Below are 17,976 nucleotides of genomic sequence, written 5' to 3' on the forward strand. Positions count from 1 at the left end.
ATGAATGAAAGAATGATGGTTTGATATAATAATAGGGTTGTTTTGATGAAAGTTCATCAACATTGGAGAGGTCTAGCCTCTGAAGTGTATATTACAGCAGGCACACTAGAGCGGTCGTCCTAGGCGTGATCACATAGCTGTACCACTGTAAGCAGATGTTTCACGTTACTTTGAAGTCAGGATTTTTCTTGAATCTGCTTTAAAAATAGACATCAGATTGGGACAGAGGCCAAAACACGACATGCTCACTGGCTTTTCTGGCAGAAGCGCATTTTATTGTTTTTATTGCACGGGCAGTGTTGTTACACTGATGTTGTTGTGTAGTTGATGGTTGATGCATGGAAGGAGGCTATCCACAGGCCTGGCTGGAAATCTTTAATTTCACTTGCCATTGTCTGCACGCATATACACCCCCATATTATTTACAGAAGTTTTTCACTCAGCACACAATTTTTAGACACAACTTCAAGCCCCTAACCCTTTACAGACTCGGTAGATTGGAAACACCCAATATTTGCTCCCTGCTGTTTTTACTTCTCTGCTGAAGGAGAAATTTCCAGCAGAGACACTTTAAAATAGCACCCGGTCATAAGCTACTGCTAATTACTATATGAATTTAATAAAAAAAAACTGTGGTATCGTGTTAAGGCGGTTTCCACGACAGTGGATTTGGTGGGATCTGGTAAAGAATCCATTTCCGAGAGATTTAAGATGCATAGATTGGATATTCAGTTTTTGTTTAAATATTGACAGGAAAACACCAGATTTACATGAAGAAACTTTAGAGCCTGAAAAATCATTTAAATCTCAGTTCAGTTGCAAGAAGAGGATTCTTTCCTTGAGATCAACAGGAGTATCAGCTTACAGTTATTTGGAAGCAAATGAGGCACTGGATGTTCCCACCGGCATCGGCACTTTAGTCAACGACCGGGCGATTCATCTCTTTACAAAAGCTTTGCTGGAAGAGACTTTCTTTCCCCCATAATCATAATTAGGATGATTCACACCACAGTTGCATGTTTGTGTATTGTTCATCTTTTAAATAAGTTTTCATGACCAAGACGTTTTTTTTTTGACATCTGAAAGTTTACCAAAGGTCCTTTCACGGTTTCATTTGGCTTATGGAGGTGGGGTGGATACTTGCAGTCGAAGGAACCATGGCGGCAAAAATTAGCTAAAAAGCAAGAAGACAAGTTTTCGCCAAAACAAAAGGGGTGCCATTGTGCCGCAACTAGCAGAACACAGCAGTGAGTCTTAAGTTTCTTTTTTAACATGGAAATGATGGGAGGGATTTTATTTTCAGTCAGTCCAAATAGATAGGCCTCATTGCTATCAAACAGGGATGTAACTTTGCCATTTGGTAAAAATCATTTTTAGTCTCTGAAAAGGCCATAAACTGCAAATAAACAAGTTTAATAGAGCCCTAAAGGAGGTCTTTACACCTAGATATCAAATAAAGCACTTTATTATTGAATATCCAAATTGTTGCAGCCCAATATAGTCGCAATGGTGGCAGATATTCAAATGTTCAGTTAGACTTTTTAATAGTAAAGTACAGGTGACATTTTACCAAGGGTTCCCTCCACGTATCCAAATTGCAGCTATACTTAAAATTAAAAAAAAAATCAGTGGTTCTCGGGAAATCATAAAAGCAGAACTTTTCAACATTGTTGAAAATGCTGACGAAATGCCCAACGTTGCTCTGTTACACTGCCACCTGTAGACCTCGTGAGAGGGTAGAGTGGAGCATTTGAAGCATGCATGCACGCGCACACACGCACGCACGCGCACACAGGCACACACAAGCACAAGCACCCACACACACACACATACACACACACCTTAATCCTTACAAGACATGAATCTAAATATTCAATGTGCAAAATGAAGGTAAAGAGTCTATTGCTTAGTACATGTTAGTCTAAGGATGTCATCGTGGCCATGTGCTTTTTTTTTTTAATTATGTCGCTTTCAAACTAACTGAAGTTCACCGAATCTGATTTTATTCTGGGTCACACCCTGTTGTTGGATGCATAGTATATACAAAAAAAAATACAAAAATGGCACTGTGTGTATTTATAAAATAATACACCTGTAAGCCAATGCCTTGCTCTGTACAAAGAACGGTGGTTGTGTGTGGTTCAAAAATGTTTGCTTCGCTTGTTGGCCTGTGGATGCCCTGTTCTCTGTCTTGGGGAGGCGCAGCCTCACACTTGCTCCACCATTGATGGAACTGTGTGGACAAGGGAAGAGAAGTCATGTCTTTATACGCCTCCTCCCTTTCAAAGAATAAGAAGACCAGGAGGTCCTCCCTCCAACACAGTCTAGATCATTTCAGTGATGTTATGAGATGTGGGCCATCTGCTGCGGGTGGGTGGGTGGGGGGAGAGTTGAGTGTTCAGTCCACATTGGCCCTGTCCTCCAGGCATCCACTACTTAGACTGGTCTTGCAGCAGTACATGCTGGGGCATCAGTGGACCCCTCCGTTGTAGGACTTTCCGTACATGTTGAAATCTGTCTCGACGAAGTGTGTGGAGACAGGCTGCTTGTACAGAGGATTGGAGGCCTGTGACAAGAGGGAGGGGTGGGAGTGGGGTTAGGTTGTCTCGTGTTGATACAGTGTCCGCACGCGTCATCGATGATCACATACAGCCGTTATCTGATTAAAAAGGTCAAAGTCAGCCAAGGTCAAAGCTATATACGCTTTGGCCTGGGAGGCTCAGGACTGCCAGCCATCCCATGAACATCCTAGCAGATATAGCCCTGCAGCCCCATCACTCACACCATTACCTCCATTTACACGGTATTTGTGTGTGTGTGGAAGGGGGAGGGGGGGACCTTCAGACTTATTTCAGCAATGATTCTAATGTGTGATTTTCATGAAGAAGGTGGGTTTTCCTGTCAACAGTATTTCATACTATTATTGATGCTGCATCTATGTAATTCTGACCAAAAACATCCAATCCTTACCATCTCGTATCGTGCACGTGAGCGTGCTGTCTGGAACCGTGCAAACTCCCGTCGGTCATGGATAGTGATGACCAGCTTCCACACAGCAAGTAGTACCACCCCCACCAGCAAGATGCTGCCCACCACAGCCAGGAGCACCAACAGGACATCTGGCCCCCCGCCGCACTCTGACATATAAGGACAAATGAGGACACACCAGGGGACTCATGATCACCAACAAACAATATATTTGAAGAAAAAAAAAAACAAACAACAAAAAAATACCCCTTTGTTTCAGAAAAATTTGATTTGACCGCAAGTCTTGTTAAAAATCTCCAAAGATGCAGCTTCATTGCTTTATACTTAAAAACAGTTTTACACCCAAGTATCTGCAGTTTTCTCAAACACTGCTGGTCTGAGCTTTAAGTAAACATCAGATTTGCGTCCACTTTTTAATTTAAGGGTAGTCAATATTGAGGATACATGCCCTCACTTCTCCTTTCGGCTTTTCCCTTCAGGAGTTGCCACAACAAATCGACCTTATCTAACCCTATTCCCTGTATCCTCTTCTTTCACACAGACTACCTTAATATCCTCTCTCACTACATCCATAAATCTTCTCTTTGGTCTTCCTCAAGACCTCCTTCCTGCCAGCTCCAATTCCAGCATACGTCTACCAATATATTCACTATCCCTCCCCTGTAGATAACTGAACCATCTCAGCCTGGCTTCTCTGGCCTTCTGTCCAAAACATCTAATGTGCTATCCAGCTGATAGACTCATTCCTGATCCTATCCAACTCCCAAAGTGAACCTTAGCATCTTCATCTCCACGTCTTTTCGTCATTGGAACTGTTTCTAGGCCATACAGCCTCGCTGGTCTCACCTCTGTCTTGTACATCTTTCCTTTCATTCTGGCTGATAGTCTACTATTGCATAGCAACCCTGACATTTTTCTCCACCCATTCCAACCTTCTTGAACCCATCTCTTTACCTCTTTCTCACATTCTCCGCTGCTCTGGACTGTTGACCACAATTCCCCGAAGTCCTCAACTTCTTGATCTCCACTCCCTGTAGCCTCACATCATGCTCCATGGAGATTGCTGTCTAACTTCATCTGTCGGCCTGTCCCTCACCACTTCAAACAAGAAGGGGCTCAGAGCTGTTTCCTGATGGAGTCCCACCTCCACCTTGAACTTCTCTGTTACTCAAACAGCACAACACCATACATCCCACCTTCAATTTCCAGTTTCAGACTCATAAGTCTATCTGACATTCTTTTCACCTCCAGAACTTTCCTATCAAACTCCTTTTTCAAGATAACTCCTATTCCATTTCTCTTCCAGTCAGTACCATGATAGTACAACTTCTAGCCTTACTACCTTTGCACCTGGTCTCCTTGACACACATTTTATCCACTTTCCTTCTCTGCATCATGTCGACCAACTCTCTACCTTTTCCTGTCATAGCCCCAATATTCAAAGTCCCTACTCTCAATCCAGACTCTTGCCTTTCCTCTTCTCTCTCTGCATTCGAACACACGATCCTCCTCTCCTTCTTTGACCTACAGTAGCCCAGTTTCCATTGGTTCCCTGTAGGTCATCAGTACCAATGGTGGTCGTTGTTAACCCGGGCCTTGACCTATCCAGTATGATCTGGTTATTCGGTTTGATAGGTGTGGGACTGGCTCAAGGAGATACTGGTCCATGGCACGCTGATAGTTTAACTGCAATGAAGAAGACAAAAATAGCTACTCGTGGGCTAAACACTAGATAGCCACAGCTGCTGGGAGAAGGTAGTCAAATAACCCCACAGCAAATGCCACTTAGTCCAGAGCGACTTATATAGGTTTTTTTTCTCCATCATTATACCTTTTTTGGCTGGTGCGGCTTATACTCTGGCGCGACTTATAGTCCAAAAAGTATCGTTCTTCTTTTCTTACACTTTCAGCATCTTGAACTGGTTGCTGCAGCCGCAATGCCTTGACATATATGCTTGTGTGTACACACTAAAGGAAATTTGGGAAAAGTGAGTGTACTACTTGTAAGCATATGGGTAGTGGTTGCTGATTCAAAGGTTTCTTTGCAGCTCATAAAAGCAAATAAAAGGAAATAGTTTGTTCATTCATTACAACTTGGTATTTTGAGTCACATGTTTCAAATTATTTATAATTATTACAATTTGGGGGATTGTTTGTCTTTGCATGTATCTATCACACACTAGTGGAAGAGACCCTGTGAAATTCAAGAATAGACATCACAGAACGCCCCTAGAGGAGTCTCTGAAACAATAATAAAATGACATTCTCTTCAGCTTTAAAAGCTGATCCGAAATCATTCTTTAACTCCGAAGAGCAGAAACAGCATCCTGTTGAACAAATGTGGTGGTTGCTGACAGACCAGCCACAAATGTAAATAAAAGGGTGCTTGGTTTTAGCAGGTGCCCATCTTAAATCCCCTCTCAGTTAAAAAGGCGCACTCATGGAAAAGCAGCTGTTGCTATTTGCACTGACCTGGCTCTTTAAGGGCTGTGAGGATGGATTGTCCGCTGGCGTGCTCAGAATACGTGAACTTCATCACACAATCGTTGTCTGTCTTGTACACACAAAGCACAGCACCGGGATCCTCGGCTTCTGGACAAAAACAAACAATTTCAGTTGAGTTTGCCGTCTAGGGCTAACAATGTGAAATTAATTTCTTAAAAAGAGGAAATCTTAACGCATTTCATTACTGGACCCTAAGACAGCTGTGCTTTGAGCTGTATTTGGGAAGTAGTTTATACAGTATGTCATTACATCTTGTGTGGTTTTGAAAGAGCCCAAGATGAGGTAAGTTGCAACCGAGTTTGACCAGCCTGAGCGTATTTGCTGTTAAATCATAACTTGGCAATCTCACAGCTAAATAAATAAATAAAAATTGGAACAGTGAGGAAAACAAAGGCAGGCAATGCCCCTTATTACTGGGGGGTTGAGGTCCGACAGCCCGGCCCTCCCTGCAGTCGACCCTCCTTTTTCATGCACAAAAGATCAGGATTGTACATGTGGAGTCCATTAAAGCCAGTCAGATGGCTGAACTCGTGAGGAATGCTATGAATCACACAGATCTGGGCCCAAGTCAGGCTAGGCCAATATGAGATGATCCCAAAATAGGCTCTGCATGAAGCTGCCAGCCCATTCTTTCACCGCTGCGCAGCATCCCAGTGTGTCTGTAAATCAGTGTGCTTTCCCTGTTAGGCTTTTCAGGACATCAGGGCACAAAGACTATTTCTAATGAGAAAAGATGCGAGAAGCTTCAGCTCAACACCAAAGCAGGAGCTCTTAATTCTGAACTGACAGCACAACATGTATCTAAACTCTGAATTAAGATGTAAGAATGAGGACTTTCACATTGCTGGTAGACATTCATAACTGCCACAGCAGAACAATGGGGAGACAGAACAGAGAGAAAGGACATGACCCTGGGATAACAAATATGTATCTGCTTTGCTAAACACACCCTCTAGATTTGATGTGTTGAGCAGCATGGTTTAAAAGCTAGAACAAAAATAATTGATTATTAAAGATAGTGATTGTCTGATACTCAAGGTTGCATCGATAAAACTGCAGTAACCAAACAATGACAGATGACTGAAATGTGACAATTTCTCTCAAACTTTGGTGAAATCCAGGCACTTTAAAATCAAATGAAGAATACATTTAGTCTATTTGATTTCACCAAGAAATATTTAATGTCCCTAGACTCAATTTTTCTTATATTGAAAAATAATTTTCTTCTAAAATTTATGATGTAAAGTAAGAGTTTGGTTGACGAGTGAGGAACAGCCTTTCCTCCTGGTATTTGGTTTGGAGTGTTTGCGAAACTAATTAGTGATGTCTTCTATTTGTTGCTGAAATTCAAAGGGCAAGGTTCTTCCTCGGTTTTAGTCAGTTCACTGCAAAGTTTTATAAACAAAAATCAATAAGAAAATATCAAAAAAATGTTTAACTGATTTCATAAAAAAAGATGGCAAAAAATCAGGAGCTAATGGATAAAACGACAGAAAACCAGGATTTCTTTTTCAGTTTCCAAGTACGCCAGTCTCACTTTTCACTTAAAAAATCCCAAACTGAAATATGTACTGCTTTGAAATGTACTGCCTTTGAAATGTTTCCAGTGTCCTCTGATTAATATTTATATTTTATTAAAAAAAAAGAGTGAGTGAGAACGAACAGCTATTTTCTTTTTTAATTGATCTACCACTTTGAATCACATTGATAGTTAGTAAAGGAGTAAATAATCACTGAGAACTAGAATTACTCTCCTGGGTCGGATGTGCTAAAACTGTGTCTCATTGGTTTAAAACTTTTGATCATTTTAGCATGGTTTTACTTTAACAGCCAGGAATTGAATAATAACAGTGACAGAGGAGGAGGAAAAGGAGGTCAGGAGTCAAAATAAGTGACACTCAACATCAGCCAGTGACTGTCTGTGTATTTAAAGTACCCATATTTACTTACTGAGGGTCTCCACAGTGAGGATTTCATCCTTGCACAGACGCTGGCAGGTGCGGTTGTCTGCAAGCTGTCCTGAGTTGAAGAGCCGGCACTCTATACACTCCCTGTAGTAGAAGGGCAAGTTAAATGGAAAGAAAAAACATCACAATATAATTCTCAATTCTCAAATCTGATCTGGCACACTTGTGTTGGTTCATTTTTTTGTACATCTGCAACCATCTACAAACATATTTACACATGGAAAACCCTGGGTCCCACTTTGGAATTAATGTAAAATCATAAGCCAAGTTTTAAACTAAATAAACCTCTCTCTTGTCAGCTCTTCCTTCATTCTCATTGCTGCTTGCATGTTAAAATTAAGGGGCAGGGGAAAAGGGCAGCAAACACAGTTAAAAAGCCGAGATGACCCAAGCTCATGTCTGTTCAAGAGTGAAAGGTCATTCTATAGATAACTATCACCAAGCAAAAACCAGAGCCATGAGGCGATAAAAAGGCATGGCTGTTCGTCTGAGGCCCACACAGAAAGACCTCTGTCTAGCCCCGTAATGCACTTTTAACCCAGACCTCAAAGAGGTGAGCAAGTTCAAACAGCACCGGGACAGTTTAATTATCTGAAGTCAAAGAAAGCCTTGGCATTTGATGTCAAGACTTTGTTACCAAAGCTGAGATAAGCCCTGACATGGGGAAATGTTGAGGGTTTAGACTAAGACTTGATTTGCTGGACCTTTCTTAGATTGCTGTGGTATCTATCGCAACCTCCACTGGTCAGCTGAGGAAAAGGGTAAGCACCACTATAGGAAGAGACAAGGATTCTTCACCTTTTGGTCCCACAGGCGTCTGGGCAGGTGGGACATTTTTCACACGTGTCCCCAAAGGCTCCGGCCTCTGTGCACTGGCAGCGGCCGCACACGCAGACTCCTCGACCGCTACACATCCGTTCGTCATCCGAAATGCACAACGACGTCTCAGTCGAGCAGTTACAGTTGTCGCCAATGTAGCCAGCGTGGCACTTGCACTCCCCACAGTGACATTCTCCGTGACCTACAGGGTATGTGAGAAGAGAGGAGGTCGTCAGGGTACAAGGAATCTATAAAGGCTGACCCATAAATCGAAAAGCAAGGTCGATTTACTTTACAGGAAAAGGAGGAGGGGAAGTTAGGTGACAGGTGCAGAAGTATCAAAATAGATAAAATCGTGTGGATTCACTTTTGCAAAACAGCGATGAAAATGCACAGAAAAATGCACTGGGACCTCTAGCAAACACACAAGCGTTATTTATTCATCTCCAAACCATTAGCAATAAAACACTGCTATTAATGCCAATATTCCTCCTCACAGGAACCTGGCGGCACGGTCCTGCCTCCTTCCAGCCACAAGCACATTAATGAGCACCAATGCTGGCTGTCATTTTGAAATGGCCATGCTTCTATCTCAAACTGTCATTTGGTTGTAAGTACTAACTTGCTTGCCGTTTGAATATATCATGTAGAGTATTTTTCCAAATTCTGTCCTGTATATTTTTTGTAGCTGCAAGGGAAGTTCTCACTGACATTTAAGCAAAAGGTAATGTCATTCTGACTTTTAGGCAGTTAATTAGAAAACTGACAGTTTGCTGAAGAAAAAAAAAATATTATCAGTTGGTATTAAAATAATAAACATGTGCTGTTCTGCTGATAGACTCATTCCTGATCCTATCCATCCTGGTCACTCCCAAAGAGAACCTCAAAATCTCATCTCTGCAACCTCTAGCTCTGCCTCCTGTCTTTTGGTCACTGTAATTATTTCTACGCCATACAGCATTGCTGGTCTCACCACTGTCTTGTACATCTTTTCTTTCATTCTGAACAATAATCTTCTATCAAATTGTACACCTGACACTTTTCTCCACCCATTCCAACCTAGTTTTAACCCGTCTCTTTTTAACCAGTCTCTTCACCTCTTTTCCACACTCTCCATTGCTCTGGACTGTTTACCCAAAGTACCTGAAATCCTCCAACTTCTAGATCTCCACTCCCTCACCGTAACCTCACTGTTCCAACTGAGTTCCTCTCATTCACACACATATATTCTGTCTTGCTGCAACTAACTTTCATTCTTTCTCCTTTCCAGTGCATACCTCCAACTCTAGCGTTTCCCTTACCTGTTTTCTGCTATCACTAATGATCACAATTGTAATGTTTCTCAGTTCGAGAAATATACCGTGTGTACAAGAACGATCTGTGGGACGTTAGAACGGGTGTTTGATTTAATGGCAGAGCATATTCCAGAGTGAGAATAAGAAGAAGAAGCCCCCCAAAAATCGGTTGGAGGATACCGCTTATATAGTATACGTATCGTCAACATTAAAGGCTCAACATTAAAGGATCAACATTAAGGCATCAACATTAAGGCATCAATTCCTACGGAATATTACATCCCCCTTCTTTTAAAGGAAGCACTAGTCTCTGTGGTAAAGCTTACGGCGGAACAAAATAGAGTATAGTAAAAGTGGCTTGTATGCAACGTCAAACAATTTTCCAAATAGACTGAAAATGTAGGGTAAACATAGACAAAGGCTAGAGATCTAAAATACTCTAGGTTTGACCTCACGGCCAGAACGAGTATGGTAGCTAGTAGTTGGTGGTGACTTCGAGTTACAGTCAGTCCCTTCAGGTACATGCTGAACTTTAAAGTGGTCACCAGTGGGAACGGTTTCTTTAGAATCCATCAGGTGGCGACGATTTCTCCTATACTGAACTCCGTCTGGTGTTTGGATGTTGTATGATCTGGCACTGTCTGCTGTACTAACAACAACAGCTGGTTTCCAACGTCCATTGTCCCGAAAGCGAATCATTTGTCCTGGATGAAGAGCTGAGAGTGGCTTTGAGGATCTATCATAATATTTCTTTTGGTAGCTTTGGCGAGAGGCTCTGATGCTATGAGTAGCTTTGTGGCTTGCCACTTTTGGTTTTAGCTGGTGAGAGGTGCATGGCAGAATTGAGTTCAGGCGTCGGCTCATCAGCAGCTGGGCTGGTGATTTGAAATTGTCAATGGGTGTATTGCGGTACTCAAGTAGACTCAAATAGGGATCCTTGCGATCAACTTTGGCCTTTTCCATAAGCATCTTGGCGATGTGGACAGCTTTCTCTGCAAGACCATTGCTCTGTGGGTGGTGTGGACTTGAGGTTACGTGTTTGAACTCCCACGTATTTGCAAATGCCTCAAACTCCTTGCTTGTGTATTGTGGACCGTTGTCTGAGATCACAAGTTCAGGAATACCATGCCTTGTGAACGATGCTTTGAGTTTGTGTATGACTGTTGTCGAAGTGGTGTTGTGCAGTTTGTCCAACTCAAAATATCTGCTGTAGCAACAATATATTCCTACGGAATATTACAACAACGTCATCTGCAAACATCATGTCCATGGAGATTCCTGTCTAAACTCATCTGTCAGCCTGTCCATCACCACTTGTCAGGGTTCACAGCTGATCCCCGTTGTAATCTGCGCCAGCTGCAGCAGATGCCGCTAATCAAGATCCCTATGAAGGGCAGCGGCACACTCTGCCTGGTGCCAGGGGATTGTGGTCCTCATGGACTACTGTGGGGCCCTGCTACGACCCAGACCTCACCCCTGCCAACCCGGACCTCACCCCTGCTATGACCGGACCCAGTTGGCCGACGTGACCTCTGTTCCCTTCCCGAGTCACGGCCGGGCCCAGTTGGCCGACGTGACCTCTGTTCCCTTCCCGAGTCACGGCCGGGCCCAGTTGGCCGACGTGACCTCTGTTCCCTTCCCGAGTCACGGCCGGGCCCAGTTGGCCGACGTGACCTCTGTTCCCTTCCCGAGTCACGGCCGGGCCCAGACGGCCGGCGTGACCTCTGTTCCCTCCCCGAGTCACGGCCGGGCCCAGACGGCCGGCGTGACCTCTGTTCCCTCCCCGAGTCACGGCCGGGCCCAGACGGCCGGCGTGACCTCTGTTCCCTCCCCGAGTCACGGCCGGGCCCAGACGGCCGGCGTGACCTCTGTTCCCTCCCCGAGTCACGGCCGGGCCCAGACGGCCGGCGTGACCTCTGTTCCCTCCCCGAGTCACGGCCGGGCCCAGACGGCCGGCGTGACCTCTGTTCCCTCCCCGAGTCACGGCCGGGCCCAGACGGCCGGCGTGACCTCTGTTCCCTCCCCGAGTCACGGCCGGGCCCAGACGGCCGGCGTGACCTCTGTTCCCTCCCCGAGTCACGGCCGGGCCCAGATGGCCGGCGTGACCTCTGTTCCCTCCCCGAATCACGGCCGGGCCCAGACGGCCGGCGTGACCTCTGTTCCCTCCCGCAATCCGTACTGTTGAGGCCCAGCCTCTGCCGTCCGGTCTGCAACCCGTCCCGTCCGGTCTGCAACCCGTCCCGTCCGGTCTGCAACCCGTCCCGTCCGGTCTGCAACCCGTCCCGTCCAGTCTGCAACCCGTCCCGTCCAGTCTGCAACCAAATAAAAGCGCTTTCCACCCATCTCTGCCCCGAAGTGTGGTTCCCTGCTCGAGTCCGCCCCAGCACATCGTGACACCACTGCAATCAAGAAGGGGCTCAGAGCTGATCCCCGATGGAGTCCCACCTCCACTTGAACTTCTCTGTTAACCCTACAACCCACCACACCACTGTCTTAAAGCTAGGATACACATCCTGCACCAGTCTAACATACTTTTCTGCTAATCCAGATTTCCTCATACAATACCAGAGCTCCTCTCTTGGCACCCTGTCATATGCTTTATCTAGGTCTACAACAACACAATGCAGATCCCTCTGGCCTTCTCTGTACTTCTTTATTAGTATTTTCAAAGCAAATACTGCATCCGTAGTACTCTTGCTTGGCATGAAACCATATTGCTATTCACAAATGCTGACTTCTGCTTTCAGTCTAGTTTCCACTACTCTTTCCCATTACTTAATTATTATGGGACGGCTCAAACTTTAACCCTCTATAATTGTCGCAATTCCGCATATCCCCCTTAATTCTTAAAAATAGGCACCATGACATTTCGTCTCCATTCTTCAGGCATCTTCTCACTCTCTAAGATGCTGTCAGAAACTCTACCACACCATCTCCTAGACACTTCCGCACCTCCACAGCAGTGACGTGCAGTCTGTAGAGGCAGGGGAGGCCGGTCCATTACTTAATTATTATGGGACGGCTCAAACTTTAACCCTCTATAATTGTCGCAATTCCGCATATCCCCCTTAATTCTTAAAAATAGGCACCATGACATTTCGTCTCCATTCTTCAGGCATCTTCTCACTCTCTAAGATGCTGTCAGAAACTCTACCACACCATCTCCTAGACACTTCCGCACCTCCACAGCAGTGACGTGCAGTCTGTAGAGGCAGGGGAGGCCGGGCCTAACCTGTCATCATGGCAGCATAAAAATGGGTGCTATCACTCTTCGTCTCCATTTTTCAGGCATTTTCTCTTTCTCTAGGATCCTGTTGAATAATCGAGTAGGAAACTCTACCGCTACCTTTCATAGACACTTCCATGCCTCCACAGGTGTATTATCAGGACCAACGGCCTTTCCACTCTTCATCCTCTTCATTGCATTCCTCACTTAACCTTTACTAATCTCTGCTACTTTGAGGTCTACAATAGTCGCCTCTTCTATCCTTGCCTCTCTTTGATTTTCCACATTCATCAGCTCTTCAAAGTACTCTTTCCATCTTCCCATCACTCTTCTAGTATCTGTCAATACATTTCCCTCTCTATCCTTAACCCTCTCCAGGCAGATGTTGCAGATTTGCGACAGCTAAATGCTACTTAGCTAATTACGCCACAACTTAATTTGAGCCTGAGAGGTTTAATCACCCTGCTGTTGTCCATCCTTTTCATCATTATCTCTCTGTTTTGCCAACCTGTATGGATCGTTCTCTGAAGAGACAAGATTACAACGCATAGTTCAAACTAAAGGCGATCAGTCACGCAGTAGAACACAAGTATAGAGCAGCAGCAAGAGAATTCAGCATTAACAAATCAATGGTGCGGAAGTGGAGGAAGCAATAAGATGACCTGCGGCAAGTAAAGAAGACTAGACAGAGTTTCTGGAGGAAAACAAAGCGAGATGGCTACAGTAAAAGGACATTGGGTTATTGGAAAGAGAGCAGCAAGTAGAATACTCTACAGTCACTTTTCAAATGAAGGCAACAGCGCAAGCTAGCAAAATGAACATCAATGAATTTAGAGGCGGTCCTTCTTGGTGCTTTCATATTATGAAACGCTTTGAACTGTGACAAATGGAGTTGGAAATACGTTGTTTTCAATGAAGGCGGCACAAATACCGGCAAGAGCTACCGGTACGGACAGTTCCCTATTGTGAATGTACTAACGGGTTTAGGGAGTGAACGGAGTTGTCAGAAGGTTGGTTTGTATTCTATTAATAAAGTTTGACTGACTTATCTTACTGTTTTGTTGACATTCCCTTTAGCGCAGCTCCATTTAGTGGATGCATAATGCAACCCCAGCCACTACTGTAGCTTCTATTATATGCGCCTTATAATGTGGTGCGCCTTATATATGAATATTTTTTTAAAAATAGGCCATTCATTGAAGGTGCACTTAATAATCCGGTGCGCCTTATGGTGTGGAAAATACGGTACTCTCACACCTGTCTCCCTGGTAACACTAGCTGTTGTTGTCCAATCATCTGTAAGCTCTCCCTGACCACCCTGAGCCTTTCTCATCTCCTCCCTGAAAACTATACAACCCTCCTCCCTTTACAGCTTCCACCACTTTGTCCTCGACTCTGCCTTTGTCTTTTTGATTTTCATTGTCACCAGACTCATCCTACAAAACAGCAGTCTATGCCGGCTACACTCCACTCTCACCTACAGCTACTTTGCAGTCACTGATCTCTTTCTGGTTACCTCGCCTATACAAGATGCAGTCTACCTGCGTGATACTACATCTGCTCTTTTAAGTTACCCTATGTTCCTGTTTTTTCTGGAAAAAGGTGTTCACTTCAGCCATTTCCATCCTTTTTGCAAAATCTACCACCATCTGTCCCTCTGTGTTCTTATCCTGTATACCAAATCTGACCATCACTTCTTCATCCCCTCTATTGCCTGCACCACCTGTCCATTGAAGTCTGCACAAATTACTACTCTCTCATCTCTAGAGATATTCTGCATCACTTCATCTAACTCAATCCAGAACTTCTCCTTCTCATCAAACTCACATCCCACCTAAGGGGCATAGCCACTAACAACATTGAGCATCACACCTTCAATTTCCAGTTTCAGATTCATGAGTCTATCTGATATTCTTTTCACCTCCAGAACTTTCCTAACTAACTCCTTCTTCAAGATAACTCCTACTCCATTTCTCTTCTTGTCAGTACCATGATAGTACAACTTCAAGCCTGGTCCTAAGGTTCCAGCCTTACTACCTTTCCACCTGGTCTCCTGGACACACAGTATATCCACTTTCCTTCTCTGCATCATGTCGACCAACTCTCTACCTTTTCCTGTCATAGCCCCAATATTCAAAGTCCCTACTCTCAGTCCCAGACTCTTGCCTTTCCACTTCTGTCTCTGCATTCGAACACGCCTTCCTTCTCTTCTTCATTGACCTACAGTAGCCCAATTTCCAGTGGTACCCTGTAGGTCATCGGTACCAATGGTAGTCGTTGTAAACCCGGACCTCAACCAATCCGGGATGAGAATTATAGGTTTGATTCACATGTTTGCTTTGACAAACGTTTTACGCCGGATGCCCTTCCTGACGCAACCCTCAGCATATATCCAGGCTTAGCTCAGAAAGGCAGTAGACTGTGCCCCCCCGGCTGGCATGGGGAGACACTGGCCTGTGCTGCCCTGAGGCCAAATAATAAATAACCACATATTAACCATGAAACAGCTGCAATATTGCAATCACTAGCAGAGCTGTGTAAAACAACTGATCAAAAATGATTTGGATCATTGCAATGATTAAAAAGGGGACTCAGAAATCAATCTGTACAGCACGTCTCCTGTTCCAAGTTGTTTTGTTGCACCAAAAGTTTAGAGAAAGCTGCTCTTCATCAGGCTAAAGTGATAGCAAATGTATCTCACAGTCTCTGAAGTTCAACATTAAACCTTTTGATATGGCTCCGTATGGAGTGTTCCAGCTCCCTCTTCCTGAGGGAACATCTGATCTTCCTGCACAACAGCTGGAGCAGGTGCAACGGAGTTTCACAACTGTCACCTAGCAAAACTCAAACTGTTGGTTCTGCACCGTGCTCAAACAGTTATGTGCTCTGGAACAAATCAAATGGGAGCTCTGTCTCCGGGTACAAGTGTGTCACAATGAGTTTTGTTGAAACCTAGATTTGTCTTGGTCACTTTGCTCCCAAACTGCAGAGCATTAAATCCTGTAATAGAGATGGCCGTCAGCTGAAAATGCGGAAGGCATTACTGGGCAAGTGGATTATTTCAGTGGTTGTTCCCTAAATAAAGACCACATTTATTTTATGCAATTGTAGCTGAATAGGCAACAAACAGTACAATGTGAAAACACTGACAGTCATTACAATATGGAGCATTTAGAAAAAATTATGCTCTAACTTGCCTGACTAATGGGTGTGGCTGCTATTTTCCACACCCACAGAGCGAAGATAAGGATAATCCGTGAGGTGGCACAACCATCTAAGAGAATTCAAAACTGGATCTGAGCCGCTGCAAAAGGAAGCGTGTGGATTCATCATGAGTTAAGGGGCTGGCAAGTCCCTAATGAGAACCTCAGGGCAATGTAGGAATATTTACCGGGCACAGGTTGCTTGTGACATACACTAAATTATTTTTGACATTTTCTTGATGTTTTACATCACCACAAGCAACTACAGAGGGAAATGATTGGTTTTTTTTTCCCAATGATTCCTATTTTATTTCCTTTCCTTTATACACATTTCCCATGGAAACCTCCTTCAGAGCATCGAGGACTGGGAAGGAAATGGGTCACTGACAAAAGAAATCACTTGGCTGTCTGGGAGAGGTCGCTCTCTCTGTCCTAATTGCATTAACAGCAGTCGAGGATAGGAGGACTGCACAACTCCACAACTCCTCCGAACTCCTTAGACAAGAGTTCGGAACAAAACCAGCACGTGATTAGACCCAAATCCTGAAGAGAAAAACACACATCTCTTAAAAGTAGACAGAAGTACGAGATTTAATCACCCACTAAGTCAACAGTGTTGAGTAACATACTGTCCGGGCTCTGACACATCTAATGAACACTAATGCATTTGTTTTTTGATGAAAATTTCTCAGTCTATTTATTTAGATTTTTCAGTCTAGATTTTTATTTATTTGTGATTGTTACTGTGATTGTTTATCATTTTTAATTTTATTTTTGTTTTAAAATGAGCCTCCAAAACCTGTGTCTCTGGAAGCTGCCAGGACAGGATGCATGTGGTTGAGTCATAGTCCAAAGCCTGGGAATGTCTCCCGGAGTCACAGCTCCATGCCCGCGACACAGAGGGGAGCAGGTGTAGGGAATGTTCTAACCGGAATTAAAGGCTGATAAGAAGAAGTTCTAGTGCAGCTGCTCTTGTGTGGACCTACGGTTACGCACATTTGTCAAACTGCTGCAATCTCTGTTATTCCATGTGTAAAAATAAATTGTATATCTCTTCAAAAGCATTAAACAATCGTTCAAAATTTATAGTTCAGCATTTGGCTCTTCTGAATTGACTTATCTTTTTTATTGATTTTATTTGTCGGTTATAAAATTTATACAGTGATGTAACAGGTGATCACCTCTTAAGATGCTTGGTTCAATGAGAACTGCTATATCTTTTAATATGAACAGAGCTCTTCCACTTTCAGTTTTGATGGTGCACTGCAAAGTCTTACCTACTCCTTTATAACATTTCCATGACATTGCTGAAACCCCTTTTTAGTCAGAGTGCATTAGGGGGTGGGCGAAGTAAAAGTAAAAGACATAATCCATTGGGATAAGATTTTAAACACCCACATGAGGCAATCTTGCCTCAATTTCAATAATCAAACAAAAATATTATAAAATATGATCTATTTTACTGTAAAAAATGGCAGCATTGGAGAGTTCAGATACTGCTGAATATTTTTGACTGCAGGCCTGGGGGCACAAATGCAACAGGATGGAGTCAATGTTTAGAGATTTTGACAGAGAAAATGAGCAGCAGAGGGTGTTATTTTTAGAGGAGTTGCACAGTATCGTGCAATTATGCCGGGAAGCAAAACGGAGAACCTGAAGGAAAGTGCAGCTTATTCCAGTCTTTCCCTTGAAAACAAACAAGATGTTCTCACGGCAGATGACCTTTCCAACATCTGCATATCAACCAGCCACAACACGGTTGACAAGATGCATTCTCTCAACTGCACAAAATAACCTGACATTTTGACCTATATTCTCCACATTTAAGGAGATTCAGACAAAGAGCATGAAACCTATATATCAGCTGAGCATCATGTTTTGACCAGTAAATTGGAGACATTCTACCTACTGCTTCCTCATTTTAAACCTCATTTCAAAGGCCATTTGATGAAAATCAAGCAAACCTGCCAAAT

General features: G+C 43.7%; 1 protein-coding gene across 2 annotated transcripts in view; it reads right to left on the reverse strand.

Annotated features, from left to right (window-relative positions):
• Window positions 1-253: 253 nt before the first annotated feature.
• itgb5 (integrin, beta 5) overlaps window positions 254-17,976 on the reverse strand; it is a 44,268-nt gene continuing 26,545 nt past the window's right edge. The window contains exons 12-16 of one of the 2 annotated variants that reach the window (XM_086144781.1): window positions 8,259-8,481; window positions 7,444-7,544; window positions 5,461-5,577; window positions 2,971-3,137; window positions 254-2,566 (exon numbers count right to left, since the gene is read on the reverse strand). In XM_086144781.1, coding sequence (XP_086000907.1) covers window positions 2,471-2,566; window positions 2,971-3,137; window positions 5,461-5,577; window positions 7,444-7,544; window positions 8,259-8,481 — 704 coding nt within the window. In that variant the 3' untranslated portion in view covers window positions 254-2,470. Of the gene's footprint in view, window positions 2,567-2,970; window positions 3,138-5,460; window positions 5,581-7,443; window positions 7,545-8,258; window positions 8,482-17,976 lie in introns of both variants that reach the window. The other variant, XM_086144780.1, reaches the window with a different exon arrangement.

Source organism: Fistularia commersonii, chromosome 4, assembly GCF_037954325.1.
Source record: "Fistularia commersonii isolate RoL2024-O1a breed Wild chromosome 4, RoL_Fcom_v1.0, whole genome shotgun sequence".
NCBI lineage: Eukaryota > Metazoa > Chordata > Actinopteri > Syngnathiformes > Fistulariidae > Fistularia > Fistularia commersonii.